Below are 16561 nucleotides of genomic sequence, written 5' to 3'. Positions count from 1 at the left end.
CACCTGTTTAAATATTCAAAATCAACTTAATTAACGAGTTAAATAAAATATTTTACTATGTGTATCAAACGAGAAAGGTTTTTAGAAAGCTGTATTTATTTGCAAGATATTTTTGACGATCGTTGCCACCAGCTTAGGAACTTAAAATCAATTTATTTAGCAAGTTACGTAAATGAAATCCTACTTATATTATAATAACATATACACTGAGGGAAATAATGCGTAGTAAAAATGAATACTTTATATTTGATTATCGTTTAAAAATGTTCGTATTTAAAAATAATATTTTCAAACAAAATTTATTACGCACGTATTATATGTATATACGCACCCCAAGCATGCAGAGCGCCGCTCTGAAAGCGGCGACAATACACACATACATACATAGTACAAATCGCGTGCTGTGGTGTTGATGGATATTCAACATTTGAAAGCAAATTTATATGCCTGGGTGTAGCTGAGTGCGCAAAGATGCTTGCCACAAGTTGTTGATATTCGGAGATGGTCGGGTTCGAATTCCACTGCAGGCAATATGCAAATAAAATTTTTTTTAGTTTTTGTCTTGATTATTCACTTCGCGGATGCTTTTTCAGTATGAACGCGGTCATTTTAATATGCGCGTAATTGAATTGAATATTTACCAATATACAGTACTTTCGTTGACGTTTATAGTAGGATTAATTACGTTTCTGTTTGATTTTAATATTTTTTTCCCTCAGTGTAGCACATTTTCGGAAGAGGGTAGCCAACTGCTGGAAAAGTAAATATTGTATGTTAAAATATAAAATTGCCACCTATTTTAAAAATTAAAATCAATTTGATTAATAAGCTAAATGAAGTATTACAATATGGGTGGCAAATGAATGAGGTTTAAGAGGGCATTGTTTTGAAAATATTTAGAAAAGCGTTGCCATCTTTTTAAAAGTCGAATTAAACTTAATCAGTAAGTTAAATGAAACAATACAAAATTATGCCAACTCAAACAAAAGATGTTCGGAAATGCTTTAAATGGTCAAATTATATTTGATCTGCTACTTTAGTCTAAGTGATTTTGGCCGATTTCAGCAAACCACGCCAGTTGTTTCTTTTCTGTTCCAAATGCATACTTCAGGTTATAAAAGATGTAAACGTACTGATCGTCTCGTAATTCCGTTTGGTGACATTCGTGATTGTACTATTACGTTCGAATCGGAAATATACAAGATAATAACACAAATGAGAAATGACGCTCATAGGTCGCCAATTTTGTGAACACTTCAGTAATGTTTCAGAGTAAATATTAATTAATTTTCAGTCGCTTAGCTTCAAGGGCTTCTACGATGAATGCTAATCCCCAAAAATCACTGATGGCAATAATATAAACTCCTTTTCTTGACCAGTATTGGCTATATTTCTCCTTTTTATTTAATAACTATTTTTTTTTTTTATAAATGTCTAGCTCGTTATACATATAAGTCCGTGCGATAGTATATAGTAAATATAGCAAAATTGCGTTTTTAGTTTTTCATTCAGTAATTCAAAAAGGATTTAAAAAATTCAGAGAAATGTGCTTAGAGAAAAAAATATGGGTATCACATTAAAGAGGAAATTCTGCAGAGTTTAAGCAGATTAAATTTTATGATGAATAATTAATTTTATTTAATAATCTAATTTAATAATTTTAAAATCTTATCTCCGAAATTTCGCAATATTTGCTGTTGAAAAAATTATATGTTAAGACTTATATAAACTCGATAACATCCTCGAATTTGGTCCTTTTAACTTTATCAGCTAAAAAAATTACCTATTCGTCCTTGTGAATCCAAATAAAATTTAATTATTTTAAATTCTGAACAAATTTCTTCTTTAATTTGGTACCCATCTTTTTGTTCTACATTGCACTGAATCTTTTAAATAATTTTTGGAATTCATCATATCTTTGAAATAACAATGTCCTTTAAAATAAATCCTGACGCCAGAAAGAAAAAATATGAACACCTCTTTAAATACAAACGTAGGTTTCAAACCCATTTATTTATTATTTATTTTATGGTAGGAGAGCTTCTCAAACAATATAGAAGCAATTTTTTCGATTCAAGTTGTTGAAAAGTAATGAATATATAAATCCCGGGACTAATCCCGCTATCCTAGTATTGTTATAACGACATCCTGGGATCATAAAAGGCGAAATAAGTAACTTCCCTAGCCTCTACCTCTTTAATTTTGCAACACTATTGTATCCTTTTGTACTAATCAAGGCATATAAAACGGGTGGTAGCATTAGAGCAAAGACATTTACGCGCATTTTGCTGTTGCTTCTGGTATCTAATAACGTGTTTACAAGAGGCGAATTTACCTGCAGCTTTTCGTTGAAAGCAACAATAACCTGGTGTAAGCGGCTCTTCTACTAATCACTTCCAACGAAGTTGGGTGACAGCCAAGTTTTGATTCAACTAGTCGCCTCTTGTAAACAACGTACCTCGAAAGTGTCTACTTTTATAAATATCATAGTGTGCAGTGTGAAAAAAAAAATTAAAAATTACAGAAGTCAATACATCTTTTGCAGGTCCCAGGTCCCAATAACACCGGATCACAAATTAGTGATTTTTTCCAAGTATGCTACTATCCAATTCCAACTTATCGCTAGCTTAGAGTGAAAAGTTGATAAGTCCACTTTTTATGAAAACTCAGTTTTTGATATAGGAAGCAAGGGATATTAAAAATGCATCGTTTCGAATAGTACTAAGGTATGAAACATTTTTGCTCTAAACCAGTGAGTTAAGCAAACGTTCCAAAGGCTTGTTTTCAATCGCTTTTTTTTTTGTAAACTCACATGCAAATAGATGTCAATTGAGAATTTTTGTGACAAAATAAACAAGATTTAACAGTTTAAAGACCAAATAATTAAAAACAATATCCACTGCTCTACTGCTACAACCCGTTTAATATGCCTTGGTAGTAATAAAATTTGCTATGCCAAACTTTCACCTCAGCTAGCGATGTGCCACTTCTCGACTAGTAAACGAAATTTTAATTTTTACTCTTAGGCAAGTTCATCAAAATATTAATTGCTGTACTCTTCATTTTATGTCACACTGTATGTACATATTTTTCGCCAAAAACACCATTTTATCGCAACTCTAATTGAGTGTTTAAAGTGAAAGGTGCGTTTTGTATATCTATTTATGTACTTTTATAACACGCAAATCATAGCCTCTCTATATGTGCATGGTATGTGTAACTGTGAAGCATAAATTGAAAGAACTTACATTATCCGAAATTAATCGATCGCAAATAATTCTGGTAAATTCATTACGCCAAACGCGTATCAAGTCACGCAGGTCATGACAGTAGTTCGAATGAATCAATAGCATGCCGGCGAAGATGCGCGACAGATCCTTCAAGTTGAAGATATAATGGAATTTCGATGGTGTTGGCGGCAATTCCACAATAACAACCTGTAAATAAAAGTAGAAGTTTTCAATTAAATGAAATGAAAGTAAGTATTTGCAACGCATACATACATTTGTACATGCATACATACATATAAATGCGGTTGTGCTAATGCTTAAGTGTATGTGCGCACTCTGCATGCAAATGACAAAATGGGCATGCAAGAAAAGCATTAAAAAAATAATAAAAAAACTTAAACACCCAAAAGTATAGTACCACCAAAAAAAAGAGAGCAAAAAGTGGCAATAATATTCAGAAATTCTTAGATTTATTTGGTGCCAACTAACAGCGTGCGCATTCAAAGCTTCGCTGCCTCGCATTTACGTTTGCGGTAAATTAAATTTGTCTTCAAACGTTAAATGGCATACAAATCAAAATTATCGCAGTTTCCAATATGCATTGAAATTTGTGTGGTACAGTCATCCTGCAGTGGCATACATGCAGTGGCAAGCGGCGAAGGATATCTTGCTCCTAGTAGCTATGGTAGCCTGTCTGTATGAGTGTGTGTGTGTGTGTGTGTGTGTGTGTGATAGCAGTAGGAAGTGAAATTTAGTTGAGGAAAGAACGTAATAGTTATTCAGGCTCTCATTTATGCCGCATTTAACGCTTCATCATTTCCTTATGCAGTTAGAAAGCTACAGGAGAGCGTCGTCAAGGCAAGCGGGTAAGGTAAGCAGAGGTTGGGAGACGGTAAGTGTGAAATCCTATGACTAACGTTTCTGTTATTCAAATAATTCATTTCACCAGGATTTTTACTAATGCAAAGGAAGCAGAGCCAACTTATGAAGAAGAAGGCTTTGTTGAGAGAGGAAAATTGTGTAGGATCTTCCCAATATCGTTTTTAAAATAGAGCTGTATACACAAATGACAGTCTCAGAGCTTAAGACTCTTGAAGAAGATTTTCGACCCATGAGTATCTCTCCACTTCCCCGCAAGGTGCTGGCAGGGATTTCTCAGCCCACTGATTACGCGTTGCCTCTCTTCCAAAAATTTTAGCAATGCTCAATATGCCTGCCCGCAAAAGACCACATGACCGCCTTGTTCGGAGGTCCACATAACGATTTCTGTAGAAGCTGTAAAGATGAGGAAAAGAAGGAATTTTCCCAGCATTTCTTATGCGAGTGCCCCTCAAATCGCTCAAGTTCCGATTACAGCAAAGAACAAGTGTGGGGGCTGTAGGTATACTGTCATTTATAGTTAAAATTTCAGAAAGCAAGCAATCATCAGGGCCTTTTACAAAAGGAAGAACAGTTTTAAGACTATCAGAAACTCGGTATCACTGCGCTGGATACTGGGAAATTGAGCGATCAAAGGAAATAAGATAGCCGATGAACTGGGCAGGGAAGATTCATCGTCTGTCTTTGTGGGGTCGAAACGAATTTGCGAACTCAGTTGGTCTTCTTCGAGATTTGTGATTATAGAGTTATTAAATCCAGAACGCATAAGTACAAGAGATCTGTAGTGGGCCTAAGGCACGACAAGCGTTGGGGTTATCTTCTCGATAAAAAGGAAATACAACTTTTGAATAGAGTGAACAAAATTCTCGGGAACATTCTTAAGAAGAACAGAACGAGAACGAAAGTTTCGGGAATGTTTTCGGTGAGTATGAAAGTACCGAGAACATTTCAAGGATCATCAAATCTACAGAAATTACTATGATTGATCGGTACCCGATTATTAAAAAAGCGTACCGTAAAAATAACACACCGTCGCCATTATCGGCCGCAGTCGAAAAGCTTTTTTCGTTTGCTTCATTGCTGAATACCCCACGCCGTGGGACGCTTTCTGACAACAATTTCGAAAAATTGCTGTTGCTGAAAGTAAACGGAGATTTTTATTTTCAACCGACTTCTAGAAAAGGAGGTTATCACATCGTCGGATTTTTTTTTTTATATATGTTACGACATAACTTTGGACCACGTCAACCGATTTCGATAATTCTTTTTGCTTCGGAAAGGTAGTGTCTCAGACGTAGTCATACACTTCTAATCAGCTTATTAAGCCAGCAACATTTTGACAAATTTTGGCTATTTTGCTTTCGTTTATTTAATGTTTATTATTTTTCCATAAAAGTCTACCTAAAAATATGGTTCGTTCTACAACAAAACACATAAAAATATAATTGCTAAACCTTCTGTAAAACTCACGAAAATTCAGAAAATTTTCATGCAAATTTTCAACTTTTTAATCAGGAAGTTTAGGAATTATATATTTAGATTTTCTTTTGTGGAATGAACCATATTTTTATAAAAAATTAGCCGAAAAATATTAGAAAAAAAATTATTGCATATATTCAGAAAAATTTCCTGGGCCAATACTTTTTGCCGGCTGTCTACATATTATCAATAAAAATTTATCTATTGGCAGTTTCTGAAACTCATTGCCATTTTCTAAATATTTGTTTTTGTTATTTTTTTTTTGCCTTATAACAATTATATTCAACAGTTTATATTGAGCTCGAGGCCGTTTTTTAAATGAAAATTTATTGTGGAAAAGCAACAATAATTTGAAAAAATGGTAGAAGTGATAGCTATTTCGGAAATCACCACATTTCCTCATCAGACTTCTTTCAGTAGGATTCGAACCGACGATCCCACTGACTCAGCCAGTTGCCTATGCACCGTGCTAAGTACGCCTTGTAAATTATCGTTTGCTTTTTTCCACTATTTTCATTTTTGTTATGCCAACACAATCAAGCGCAGCTATTCCGCTGCAATTCACTTGATCATGTGGTTGTTGGTATTGTTGGTTTTTGCTAATAATTCTATTTTTAGAATGTTTAACTTTTACGTGTGCTCGTCCTTCAGTTATTTGTTTTTGTTATTTTTTTGGCCTTATAATAGTTATATTCAACAGTTTATATTGAGCTCGAGGCCGTTTTTTAAATGAAAATTTATTGTGGAAAAGCAACAATAATTTGAAAAAATGGTAGAAGTGATAGCTATTTCGGAAATCACCACATTTCCTCATTAGACTTCTTTCAGTAGGATTCGAACCGACGATCCCACTAACTCAGCCAGGTGCCTATGCACCGTGCTAAGTACGCCTTGTAAATTATCGTTTGCTTTTTTCCACTATTTTCATTTTTGTTATGCCAACACAATCAAGCGCAGCTATTCCGCTGCAACTCACTTGATCATGTGGTTGTCCTACTGAAAGAAGTCTGATGAGGAAATGTGGTGATTTCCGAAATAGCTATCACTTCTACCATTTTTTTCAAATTATTGTTGCTTTTGCACAATAAATTTTCACTTAAAAAACGGCCTCGAGCTCAATATAAATTGTTGAATTTTCTAAATATTTTATATACTACTGGAGTAGTATTTAAGCTTTTTGTGTACTCAATTATTTTCTGAACAAACACGTATTATAATTTTATTATTTTAGAATTTCATTATTCACCTCAGACTGCAAAAATTAGTAATTAGTCATGAATAACAGAAAAGAATAATGATTTGAACTTTGCAGTCTTTGTTCAAACATGTGATTGATTGGCTGCAGTTAAAAAATGAATGTGACTGCAAGGATTTAAAGTCACGATGACTGCATTCTTTAACACCTCTGCAAGTACTTCAGTCTGGAAAACCGAAGCATACTCTCCAAGAGAAAAGTGAAGCGCATCCCGATTAACTTCGATGAAGACCCCAAAACCTGACCCAAAGTCAGCTTTGAAGCCATCAATGAAGAATCGACAATCTGTGAGTCTGGGCTCAGTGCTGGTATTAAACCAACATTCAGCCTTAGGGAATTCAACATGATAGAATCTCTTCAACAAAGATAATGGTGGGTTACTATCCTGTGGCATTGAAAAGACACAAGTGTCCAGATCTTTGGCATCAAGAGCAGCGCCAGGTGTTATAGAGAAAGCTCCCGTACAGCACACGGCAATAGTTCTTTGAAGTTGTGCTCTAGTATGCAAGTAAATGTACAAATGTATAGAGCCTTAACGTAAGTGACATTTTTTCGAAATTTTATTTTTGAAACAGAAATGCATCTAGATGCTCTAGGAACACTTTTGCATCAAGAAAAAAAATTAAAAAAATTTATATGTATGTATATCTCTTACGTATTTTTGGCGGTTAGTGCTCGATATGTATGCATGTGTAAGTATTGTACCATAGAAAGCTGTGTAATTTAAAGCTCCAATTACATTTATTGCGTTCTCATTGACCTAGCGTGATTTTTTTATTGAAACCTAATATGCTTTATACTCCTTATGATGATTCAATGATTAGGCCAATTAAATAGTAATTTCATCAATATAGAAATATTAAAAGACAATACTCAAAATTTAACGATCAAAGCGAAATTTAATTGAGTAGGTTAAATCAGCAGTAAATGCAATTATTTTGCGTAATCTCAGATTTACGTTGAGACTCAAACCGGCCATGCAGTCTGCCATTGAACCACTCGGTCGCACTCCGACCCAGCAAAGAGATTTGCAAATCCCAACTGTGGCAAGTGCACCACACGCCGAGGCAATCGTCGTCTGCTAACGTAGCGACAGAGAAAATGCATTTATGTATATCTACTACAACGCAATGAAATGTGATAATATTTTAGTGTCAACAATTGTTAAAACTACCATAAACTAATGCAATTCCAATGTGCGCTCTTTTCGGAATTACAGATGGCGATAGCGATGGCGCTGTCACTATCTCTTTCCATTGAAATCTGCGGCTGGTTAAGCTGGCTGGTGGAGTATTATGTTGGGGCTCTCAAGCAGTACCTCGTTGCAGTAGCGGTGTTAGTAGCGTTAGCAAAAGCAATGGCAGCACCATAAAGGCAGTCAACTATAAATTCCGCGAATGGCAACGGCAGGCAGCGCTTCTGTCGTTTGCACTTTTATAGTTACTTATTGATGAAGCAAGAACGGAAGGAAACGATGGATAGCCATTGGCAAAAAATGGAGCGTAGAGGGGCAGCGTGTGGAAAAGTGCAGCGTCTACATACATGCATTGATATATATCTACACTGTCGGCAAAAAGTATTCGCTCAGCTGCTTTTTTACAATATATACAAAAATTTGTATTTTAGTATTTTTTCGCCAATGTTTTTTAAAAATATGGTTCATTCTACAAGAAACACCATAAAAATGTAATTTCTAAACTTCGTGCAAAAGTCGGGAAAATTCAGAAAATTTTCAAATTTTTAACCAGATTTTATAGAATTTTCCTGAGTATGCAGCTTTGTAGCCCATTACATTCTAGTATAGAAAATGCACGTTTTAAGTTAGTCAAAAATCGCATTGATTTCTGAGAATTTTTTTTTTGTTGAAGGTGTTTTGCATTTTTTCCATAAAACGTATTTTCGAAAAATTATTTTTTTTTGTATGGAAGAGACTGCGTGAAAAAAAATGCCAAAAATCCACGGTAATTCGTAGCTACTTAGAACTTCTACTTTATTACAATAGAATTGTTTGGGCGTACTAAAAAAATTCTAAAAAATCAGATAAAAAATTTGAAAATTTGCATCAGAATTCGCTGAATTTTCTCGAGTTTTGCAGAAAGTTTAGGAAATATATTTTTATGTTTTTTGTTGTAGAATGAACCAAGTTTGTATAAAAAATTGGCGGAAAAATATTAAAAACAGAAATTGGTACATATACTGTAAAAAAGCAGCTGTGCCAATACTTTGTGCCGGCAGTGTATGCTCATATGTAGGTGATGTGACATTACAAACGAGTATTATTAGCGAATATAAAGCAAATATGAGCCATTATTTTTTAAGTCGGACGGATTTCGAAAAAAAGTGATGTCATCTTCATCGCTTACAATTTTTTATGGGTTCTATACATAAAATAAAATTAAAATTTTTCCAAAAAACCCGATTTTTAACACCTTGCTAAATATATCTCACCATATGTTTTCGAAAAAAAAAATTACAAAAAATTGTTGACTCCCACAAAATAAACTATCCCGTCATGAAAAAAAATATTTTGAAAACAGTTCCTGAAAAACGCACACTTTTTTGAACCAAGTTTTTTATAGAGTATTAAATGAGGATTACGATGGTGTAGTTTTAAATCCCTAATTTACGGGTCTTCACTATGTAAATCAACTGAAAAAGTTTCAAATGTTAATAGCTCAGTTAGCTGTAGGACAATCTTATATATAGAAGTGTTAAGCCCGTTTCTTTAGCTGTAAAACGACGTTAAAACGAAGTCTCTACGATGAGCGGAACCCGAGATATAACGATTTGAAGAAGTACAGGATTAGCCAGAATTACGAAAAATTTTGACAGATCATATCTCCGGAGAAAAAAATGAAAAAAAAATTTCCTCGAATACGTGTTAGCTTCCCTGTAGTCAAATGTACTAGTTGTAAACTACCTTGTCAGGTTTCGGTCAGAAACATACCAGACTCATTCTAGTCCAAAATAAACAGAAAAATACTAGTTCAATTATGGACCAAAACCACTACTTTGGGAGTCAAAAAAAAAAAATGAATTCATGAATTTAAAATAAAAAACTTTTAATTAAGTACACTTTAATATATTACACATTTTTATTTAGCAACCTTAGATTTGCCAATAACTGGTGTTACATTTTTTGAGTATTAATTAAAAGCAAAAATAAATACGTAAATATTCCAAACTTTTGAACATAAATTTAAGTGCATTTTTCATTAAATATTATTAAAGTAAAAGGTTTCAGGTACAATAAATTCTATATTTTTATCTTTTTTAATAATATTGAATATGCAAAAGAAAACCTTTTAGTTAAAAAAAAATTAATACTTCAGTTCATGTTTTCATTGAAATAAATTAAATTCATTTATAATAATTCAAGCAGTTATGAAGTATACTTAATTTTTGTCTATAGTTTGGCTTGTTGATTGATGATAGCAATTAATCAAATAATTATATTAATCGTGTAATTAAAAAAAGTCAAAAATAATTGAAAATGATCAAAAATAACAAAAGAATGATGTAATTAAAATTAATGAAATAATAAATTTTTTTTAAGTAATTGATTATTAATCATTAACAAGGTGGTAATATCGGTATTTACACATTACGGTTATACAAAAAAACATGCTTTAATTAATTACCCTTATGGATATTAATCATTATTTAACAGGTCTGGTATAATTGAATATGTACACGATTTAATGGTTTACAATATACCCAAATAAAAGTTATAATATTTTGCGTACTTTATTGAATTAAACTGTCGAAATCAAATAAAACAGGGCATGAATAAATCGTTTTGTACTTGGTACAAGTCTGCTCATTTTCGAACTAGTTCGGTTTATGTCAGGAAATTCTTGTTGTAAACTAGTATTTTTCCTGACTAGTTTGGGGTTTCACTGCAGGCTTATTTCATGTATAGAACCCATGCAAAGAAATTTTATGGGAATTGAATGTGTGGGACCAAATTTGGTGTCCGATATTAAAAAGAATGCCTCATATATGTTAGTATAAAGCAATTACTTTAGAGTTAATTGTGCTTTTGTCACAATATTGAGGGGAAAACATTTTTTTAGTTGAAAACCTTTCCGTGGAACTCCATGTGATAAATGCTTGACATCAGAAACGCAGCGCATCGGATTTTACCTTGCTTAGCTTGATAAAAAAAAAAAAAAATTCCATGTAAAAATTAGTGCCACACGCTTATTAAATCATTTAATAATTCACTTGAAATGAACTTCGATGTCAATAGATATTTATATTAATTAGCGCGATTTTAAGAAAGGCGCAGAATTACTTAAATCCGTGTTGGACAAACGTTAATCTGATTAATCCAAAGAAATTTTCGAAGTGTTTCTAGTATTAAAAATGGTTTGGAATACAGATTTTCAGTGAGTGACTGAGAAAAATTTGGTCAAATTGAAGCTGGGGACTGCCATAATCGGCAATTTCTTGAGTCATTCAAATTTTCTATCAGTCACTATTAACACTTGGCTGAAGAATCATCCTGTTTAATCAAAATTATTTACTGCCTAAAGCCCGTTCCGCGTGAAGGAGCTTACAGGAGGCGCGGGGTCTTGTAAGCCATTTACAACTGTTTGGAAAATCTAAAAACGTTGGAAACCGATTATGATATCATCCAGACCGGCTGATTTGTAGCTGTTAAAGTATGTAATAGCATATCTTAAGAAGTTAACCCTAGTCAAGACATTGAGTCCACTTACGCGTGTGTGGCTCTTATTTGGGGTTTACTAAGCAGCATCGTCAGCCGAGTAGCGACCTAAAAATGCTGTACGTTTTCTTTTGTTAACCTCACAATATGATAGCAAGAAATTTTCGAGTCATCCGTCTCGGACGAGGCCGGGAAGAAGACCGTTTAAAGCGTGGCAGAAACGGCCTTACCCTCAGTTACCGCGGCTATGCCAGAGCTTCCGGTTGAAACCAATAGTAGTTGTGGCGCAAGAAATCAGTTTTGCCGAGTTCATCTTATTCCGCCCTTGTCTCCGTTTCATGAACACAACAGTGGAATCTGCCTACTCCGCCCAAACATCCGCCACGCCCGCCCTTCTGGCAGCAGCGGTAACACCTTTTGAGGGGCTACTGATTTCCGTGAAAGCAAACTCCTCTCTTGTGGTGATTGAGCCCTCCAGAATACATAATCCTGCCGCAAGTGTGGGTGTATTTCAACTCATGTGGGTACTACCGGGAGTAAATCTCTTAAGTTTATCCACAATATGGTTTGGCAGTTTAACCCAACTGCTCCCTAGTTTAGCTCTCCTGGCACAGTGGTCACTGTTTCAAAGGGTATTTTTCCTGCCGTTCACCGAATTCTCTCGACGCGCAAAGGCGGGTGAATCGCACCAGTGGATATTAGTCGCCTTTTACGAAAGACATAGCTTACTGTGGGTATATTCTAAGTCCCTACTCCACAGGGCGAACGCCAACTATACTAACCAAAAGAGACAGTTTGAAAACAAATTTAATTTAAATCGGTAGTTTTTGTTTTTGCATGCCACTCAATACTTATTTAATCTTAACCCTTTGTAAGGAGATATATGTATGTATGTACATATGTATGCTTAAAACTGATTTATGTACTCGCATAAAAAAAAGCGTCGTCGACATTTCCATCAACATAAACAAACAATCTGAGAACGGCCAAGCTGTGCGCGCAAATGCATGTACATTAGGGTGGTCCAAAAATGCATATGAAAATGTAAAGTCAGAATTTTTATGCTCTCACCCCCTAGGGATTGTTCTATACCGAGAAATAAAAAAATATTTAGAGGTCGCTCAAAGCGCCCAAAGTTTTACATGCATTTTATATGGGGAAGAAACAACTTTTCGTAGAAATGGTATAGAATTCTTTAGGATCAATATTTTTCTATCGGAAGACTCTGTTTATCTGCAGGAGATTCCTAATAATAATACCCAATTGTTTATTTAACAAATTTTTCATCGCAACTATAACTTATAGGCTCGCCAAAAACCCCGCAAACCTCAGCAAATACATCAAAACATATTGTACTTAGACTTCCGTTAAAATATTTCAATTTTACATTTTAAGATTTGTATACGCGAGCTAGGTCAATTTGAAAAGGCTCCCCAAAATCGAGTTTTTTTATAAATAAACTTCATTTTTAACATTTTTCTTCCAAAAAATCCACTCAGATGATAGAATAATTGAAGCTTTAAATGTGTGCGAAAAAATGTTTGAAAATTTTAGCAATGGAATGAATATAAAAAAATTTTAGAGACATTTTCAAATCGGTACAGCTTACGTAAATATTATGGGGAAACTCTTAATACATAATAAATAGTTTAAGTCCGATGGAACAACAGTAGACATTTTTTTTCTGTAGAGTGATGCGCCCTAATGTACATATGCGTGCGGCTTTAAGTACATATGTACATATATATCTATAGGTACGTATGTACATATGCATGCATGTACATATTGATTGGGGTAAACGACAGATCGACATTCAAAGATTGCAGTGACAAGTGGCAGTGCATACTACTGGCACAGCACCCTCTGTAGTGCCATTCTTATCGCCAGCTGCCAAGGAACTACGATGACTAGCGCTGGACTACACATTTATTACGAGCACATAAAATGCAATGCGGCACTGTGGCTAGCGCACCTAAGGATTCATAGTATTTGGAGTGCACACCACAACCGATAAATATGTGTGTGTAAATAACAGCGCCCTTTTCACACCCGGCTCTTGCGCCCATTACAAATACTTCACGTGTTAACATTCGTCCTCTTCTCTTCCCTTGCCAAGGTACAGTCTAGTACTTGTGCCATCTTCTGCTGCAAACCCCTTCTGCGGGAGAACCCGAGAGCTATGTATGTATGTATTCCCTTCGCATTTATTGAATAATTTCCATTCTGCATAAACCATTTGGCAGCAGGCGATGTCCAAGATATGCTGGCGCTCTCGACGTTCGGCCATCGTATTGGCTATGTGCTGAAAACCTAACGGAAGGAAGCTTGCGTTGTGTGATGGTACGACGTGTGGAGTTGAGTGGAGAACGTTACGATTGGCGCTTATGAAAAATTGTCCGTTATTTGCATATGTAAATCGATTACAATAAATTCTTGCATGTAATGTGGCAGCTTACACACCAGCCGCCTGCCAAGCGTAATCGAAGCGAACAACAGCAGCAACAACAAGTAAAAATTTGTGAAACAAGCGTGCCATTTTTTTTTAAGGCGTAAAAAGTGTAAAAGTGTTTTGTTTATGCAGGATGTGTGGACTGATAAAACAAATATGTACGCTTGTTGAAAGCAATTTGCATTGCAACAGAATTTTCATATTAAAATGCCGTAAGAGTAAACAAATACAAAAAATAAAAAATTTAAAATAAAAACACATACATACACATATATGCATAAACTTACCTTAAATAAACGCAACGTCATGCTGACCACATAATCTGCCATCGGCAGCATTTCAGCTTTAAATGCGCTGCTATGCTTCAAATGTCCTTTGAATATGGAAACGTAGATTTGCTGCAGCGACTCATCATTGGGGAAGACAATGTTGAAGACGGCAAACATGGATATGAAACGTGGATCGACTTCGTTGCGTCCGCCGCCAGCACAACCCATGGCCGCGTAGAAGGTGAGGTCCTTGAACCTTTTCCAATTCAAGTCCTTGCCACGATCGTACATGCCATCGCGTTCGAAAAGTAGTTTAAGCAATGCAATTGGCTGTTGAGTGCCGTATCTGTAAACAACAAAAAAAAAGAGGAATAAATGAGCTATAGATAACACTGTAAAGCATTGCGCTGGACCAAACCAACTTTTTTTCTGAGATTGAGTCATAAGTAAAAAAGTTATTTCTCCGTTTTTCGAAGTTAGCATCCGAAATCGAGATACCGGCCTTCGAAATTCGACGAATTACGGCTGCTATATGGGGTCAAAAATCAGGCTGAAAATTTTCTGAAGTATACAGTTTTTAATTTTTCGAAGACCTGACATTTGACTCCATATAGCTTCTTTTTCTTTTATTGAAAACCACAAAATTACAACCTACAAAATCGGGAATGCTCTATCTTCTGGCGTGATATTACCGACTGTGGGTTAAACTTAACGGAATTCCACTTTTATAAATTAGATATACATATATGACATAATTTTACTACTGATTCGGATCCTGAGTATAAAAATACGTGTACTGGCCGTTTATGCATGTAGGAAAAGTGTGTGTATGACGCCTTGAGGACCAGAGTCGCATAACTATCGTTTTAGAAAAAATTTTCGGACAGGTTAAAATGCAGTGCTGGCCCGAGGCATGCGCTTTTAGAGTTCTATTACTACACTGAGGGAAATAGCGCATAGTAAAAATGAATATCAATATACTCACAAAACTGGGAGCCAAATATAGTAAAACTGCGTTTTTGATTTTTCTCTTTGACGGCAGGATTTTTTTTTAAAGGACTTTGAAATTTATAGAATATGATTGAATAAAAAAATGATTCAAAAGATTCGGTGCACTGTAGAATAATTATATGGGTATCAGTTAAAAGGAAAAATTCTGTAGAATAGAAAAAAATAATAATTTTGAGTGGACCAGGACGAATAAGTATTGAGAATATCCTTTTAAAACTTTATCCTTGAATATCCTTGGAAATTTTCAATATTTATTTTTGAAAATAATGTATGTCAAGGACTAAAATGTTAACCACCACATCCTTGAATTTCGTCCTTCTAACCTCATAAGTTTTAGATAAACTTCTTTTTATAAGATATTGATAGTTACAATATACATAAATGAAGATACTGGAATCTGTACACTAGTAAAATTAAAACGTTGATACTGACCGATTTACGCAATGTCAGGGGTTCAAACTTGTTACCAGGGGGCTTCTGGGGTTGCTAATTTGGAATCTGAAGTCGATTTTTCAAAATTCAAAATGGCGGATCCAAAATGTCGATCGATTTTTATGAAAAAAGATTGGATTTGTTCGAAACCCGTCATTCGAGAGTTTTTGGGGTTGCCGATTACGAACCTGAAGCAAATTTTTTAAATTTAAAAGGACGGATCCAATATGGCAATCAAATTAAAAAAAAAATACTATAATTAAAACGTTGATACTGAACGTTATAAACATTGTCAGGGGTTGAAACTCATTTCCAGAGGTTTCTGAGCTTGCTGATTACGAACCTGATGTCAGATTTTCAAAATTCAAAATGGTGGATCCCAAGAGGAGACCAACTTAAAAAAAATGACAAGCATTTTTCAATTCACGGATGGCGTTTTGCACTTCTCAGATGCTTTTTCATTAATTAGAAATGTACGCTGAAGGGAAAAAATTGCAAAAACAAACAAACACTTTTTTGATCTTACTAAAAACGTCAAAGAAAGAACTTTGTAGTGGTAAATATTAAATTGAAACAAAAAAATATTTAATTATACTACGAACATGGCATACTTTTTTTCTTACAAACGAAACTTTTATGTCATTTAAATTTCTATTTTGGGTATTTAACTAAAGAGCCTTTATGGGCAGCCTTATCCTTAAAGTGGGTTTATGTGCCCTTAATCGTAATGACACTTTTCGTAGGACGCCGCTTTCGCAAAAGATCGAAAAATAGATGCCAAATAAGGATGATGTTTCAAGACTTATAAATAAGGTATCATTAAAGTAGGTTTTAAGATCTGTTAGCGTTTGTGGAAAAAAATTACAAAATTAGTATTTGTCCTGT

General features: G+C 34.6%; 1 protein-coding gene across 1 annotated transcript in view; it reads right to left on the bottom strand.

The window, feature by feature from the left end:
- Dhc98D (Dynein heavy chain at 89D) overlaps positions 1-16561 on the bottom strand; it is a 154703-nt gene that overhangs the window by 54884 nt on the left and 83258 nt on the right. Inside the window, exons 35-36 of the mRNA XM_017622557.1 lie at positions 14252-14579; positions 3249-3437 (exon numbers count right to left, since the gene is read on the bottom strand). Of these exons, the coding sequence (XP_017478046.1) occupies positions 3249-3437; positions 14252-14579 (517 nt within the window). The remainder of the gene's footprint in view (positions 1-3248; positions 3438-14251; positions 14580-16561) is intronic.

Source organism: Rhagoletis zephyria, unplaced genomic scaffold (assembly GCF_001687245.7).
Source record: "Rhagoletis zephyria isolate East Lansing unplaced genomic scaffold, Rhagoletis_zephyria_1.1 Rzeph_scaffold_00048, whole genome shotgun sequence".
NCBI classification, from domain to species: Eukaryota; Metazoa; Arthropoda; class Insecta; order Diptera; family Tephritidae; genus Rhagoletis; species Rhagoletis zephyria.
Note: the sequence above shows the minus strand (reverse complement) of the source record. Positions and strands in the feature narration are given on the sequence as shown.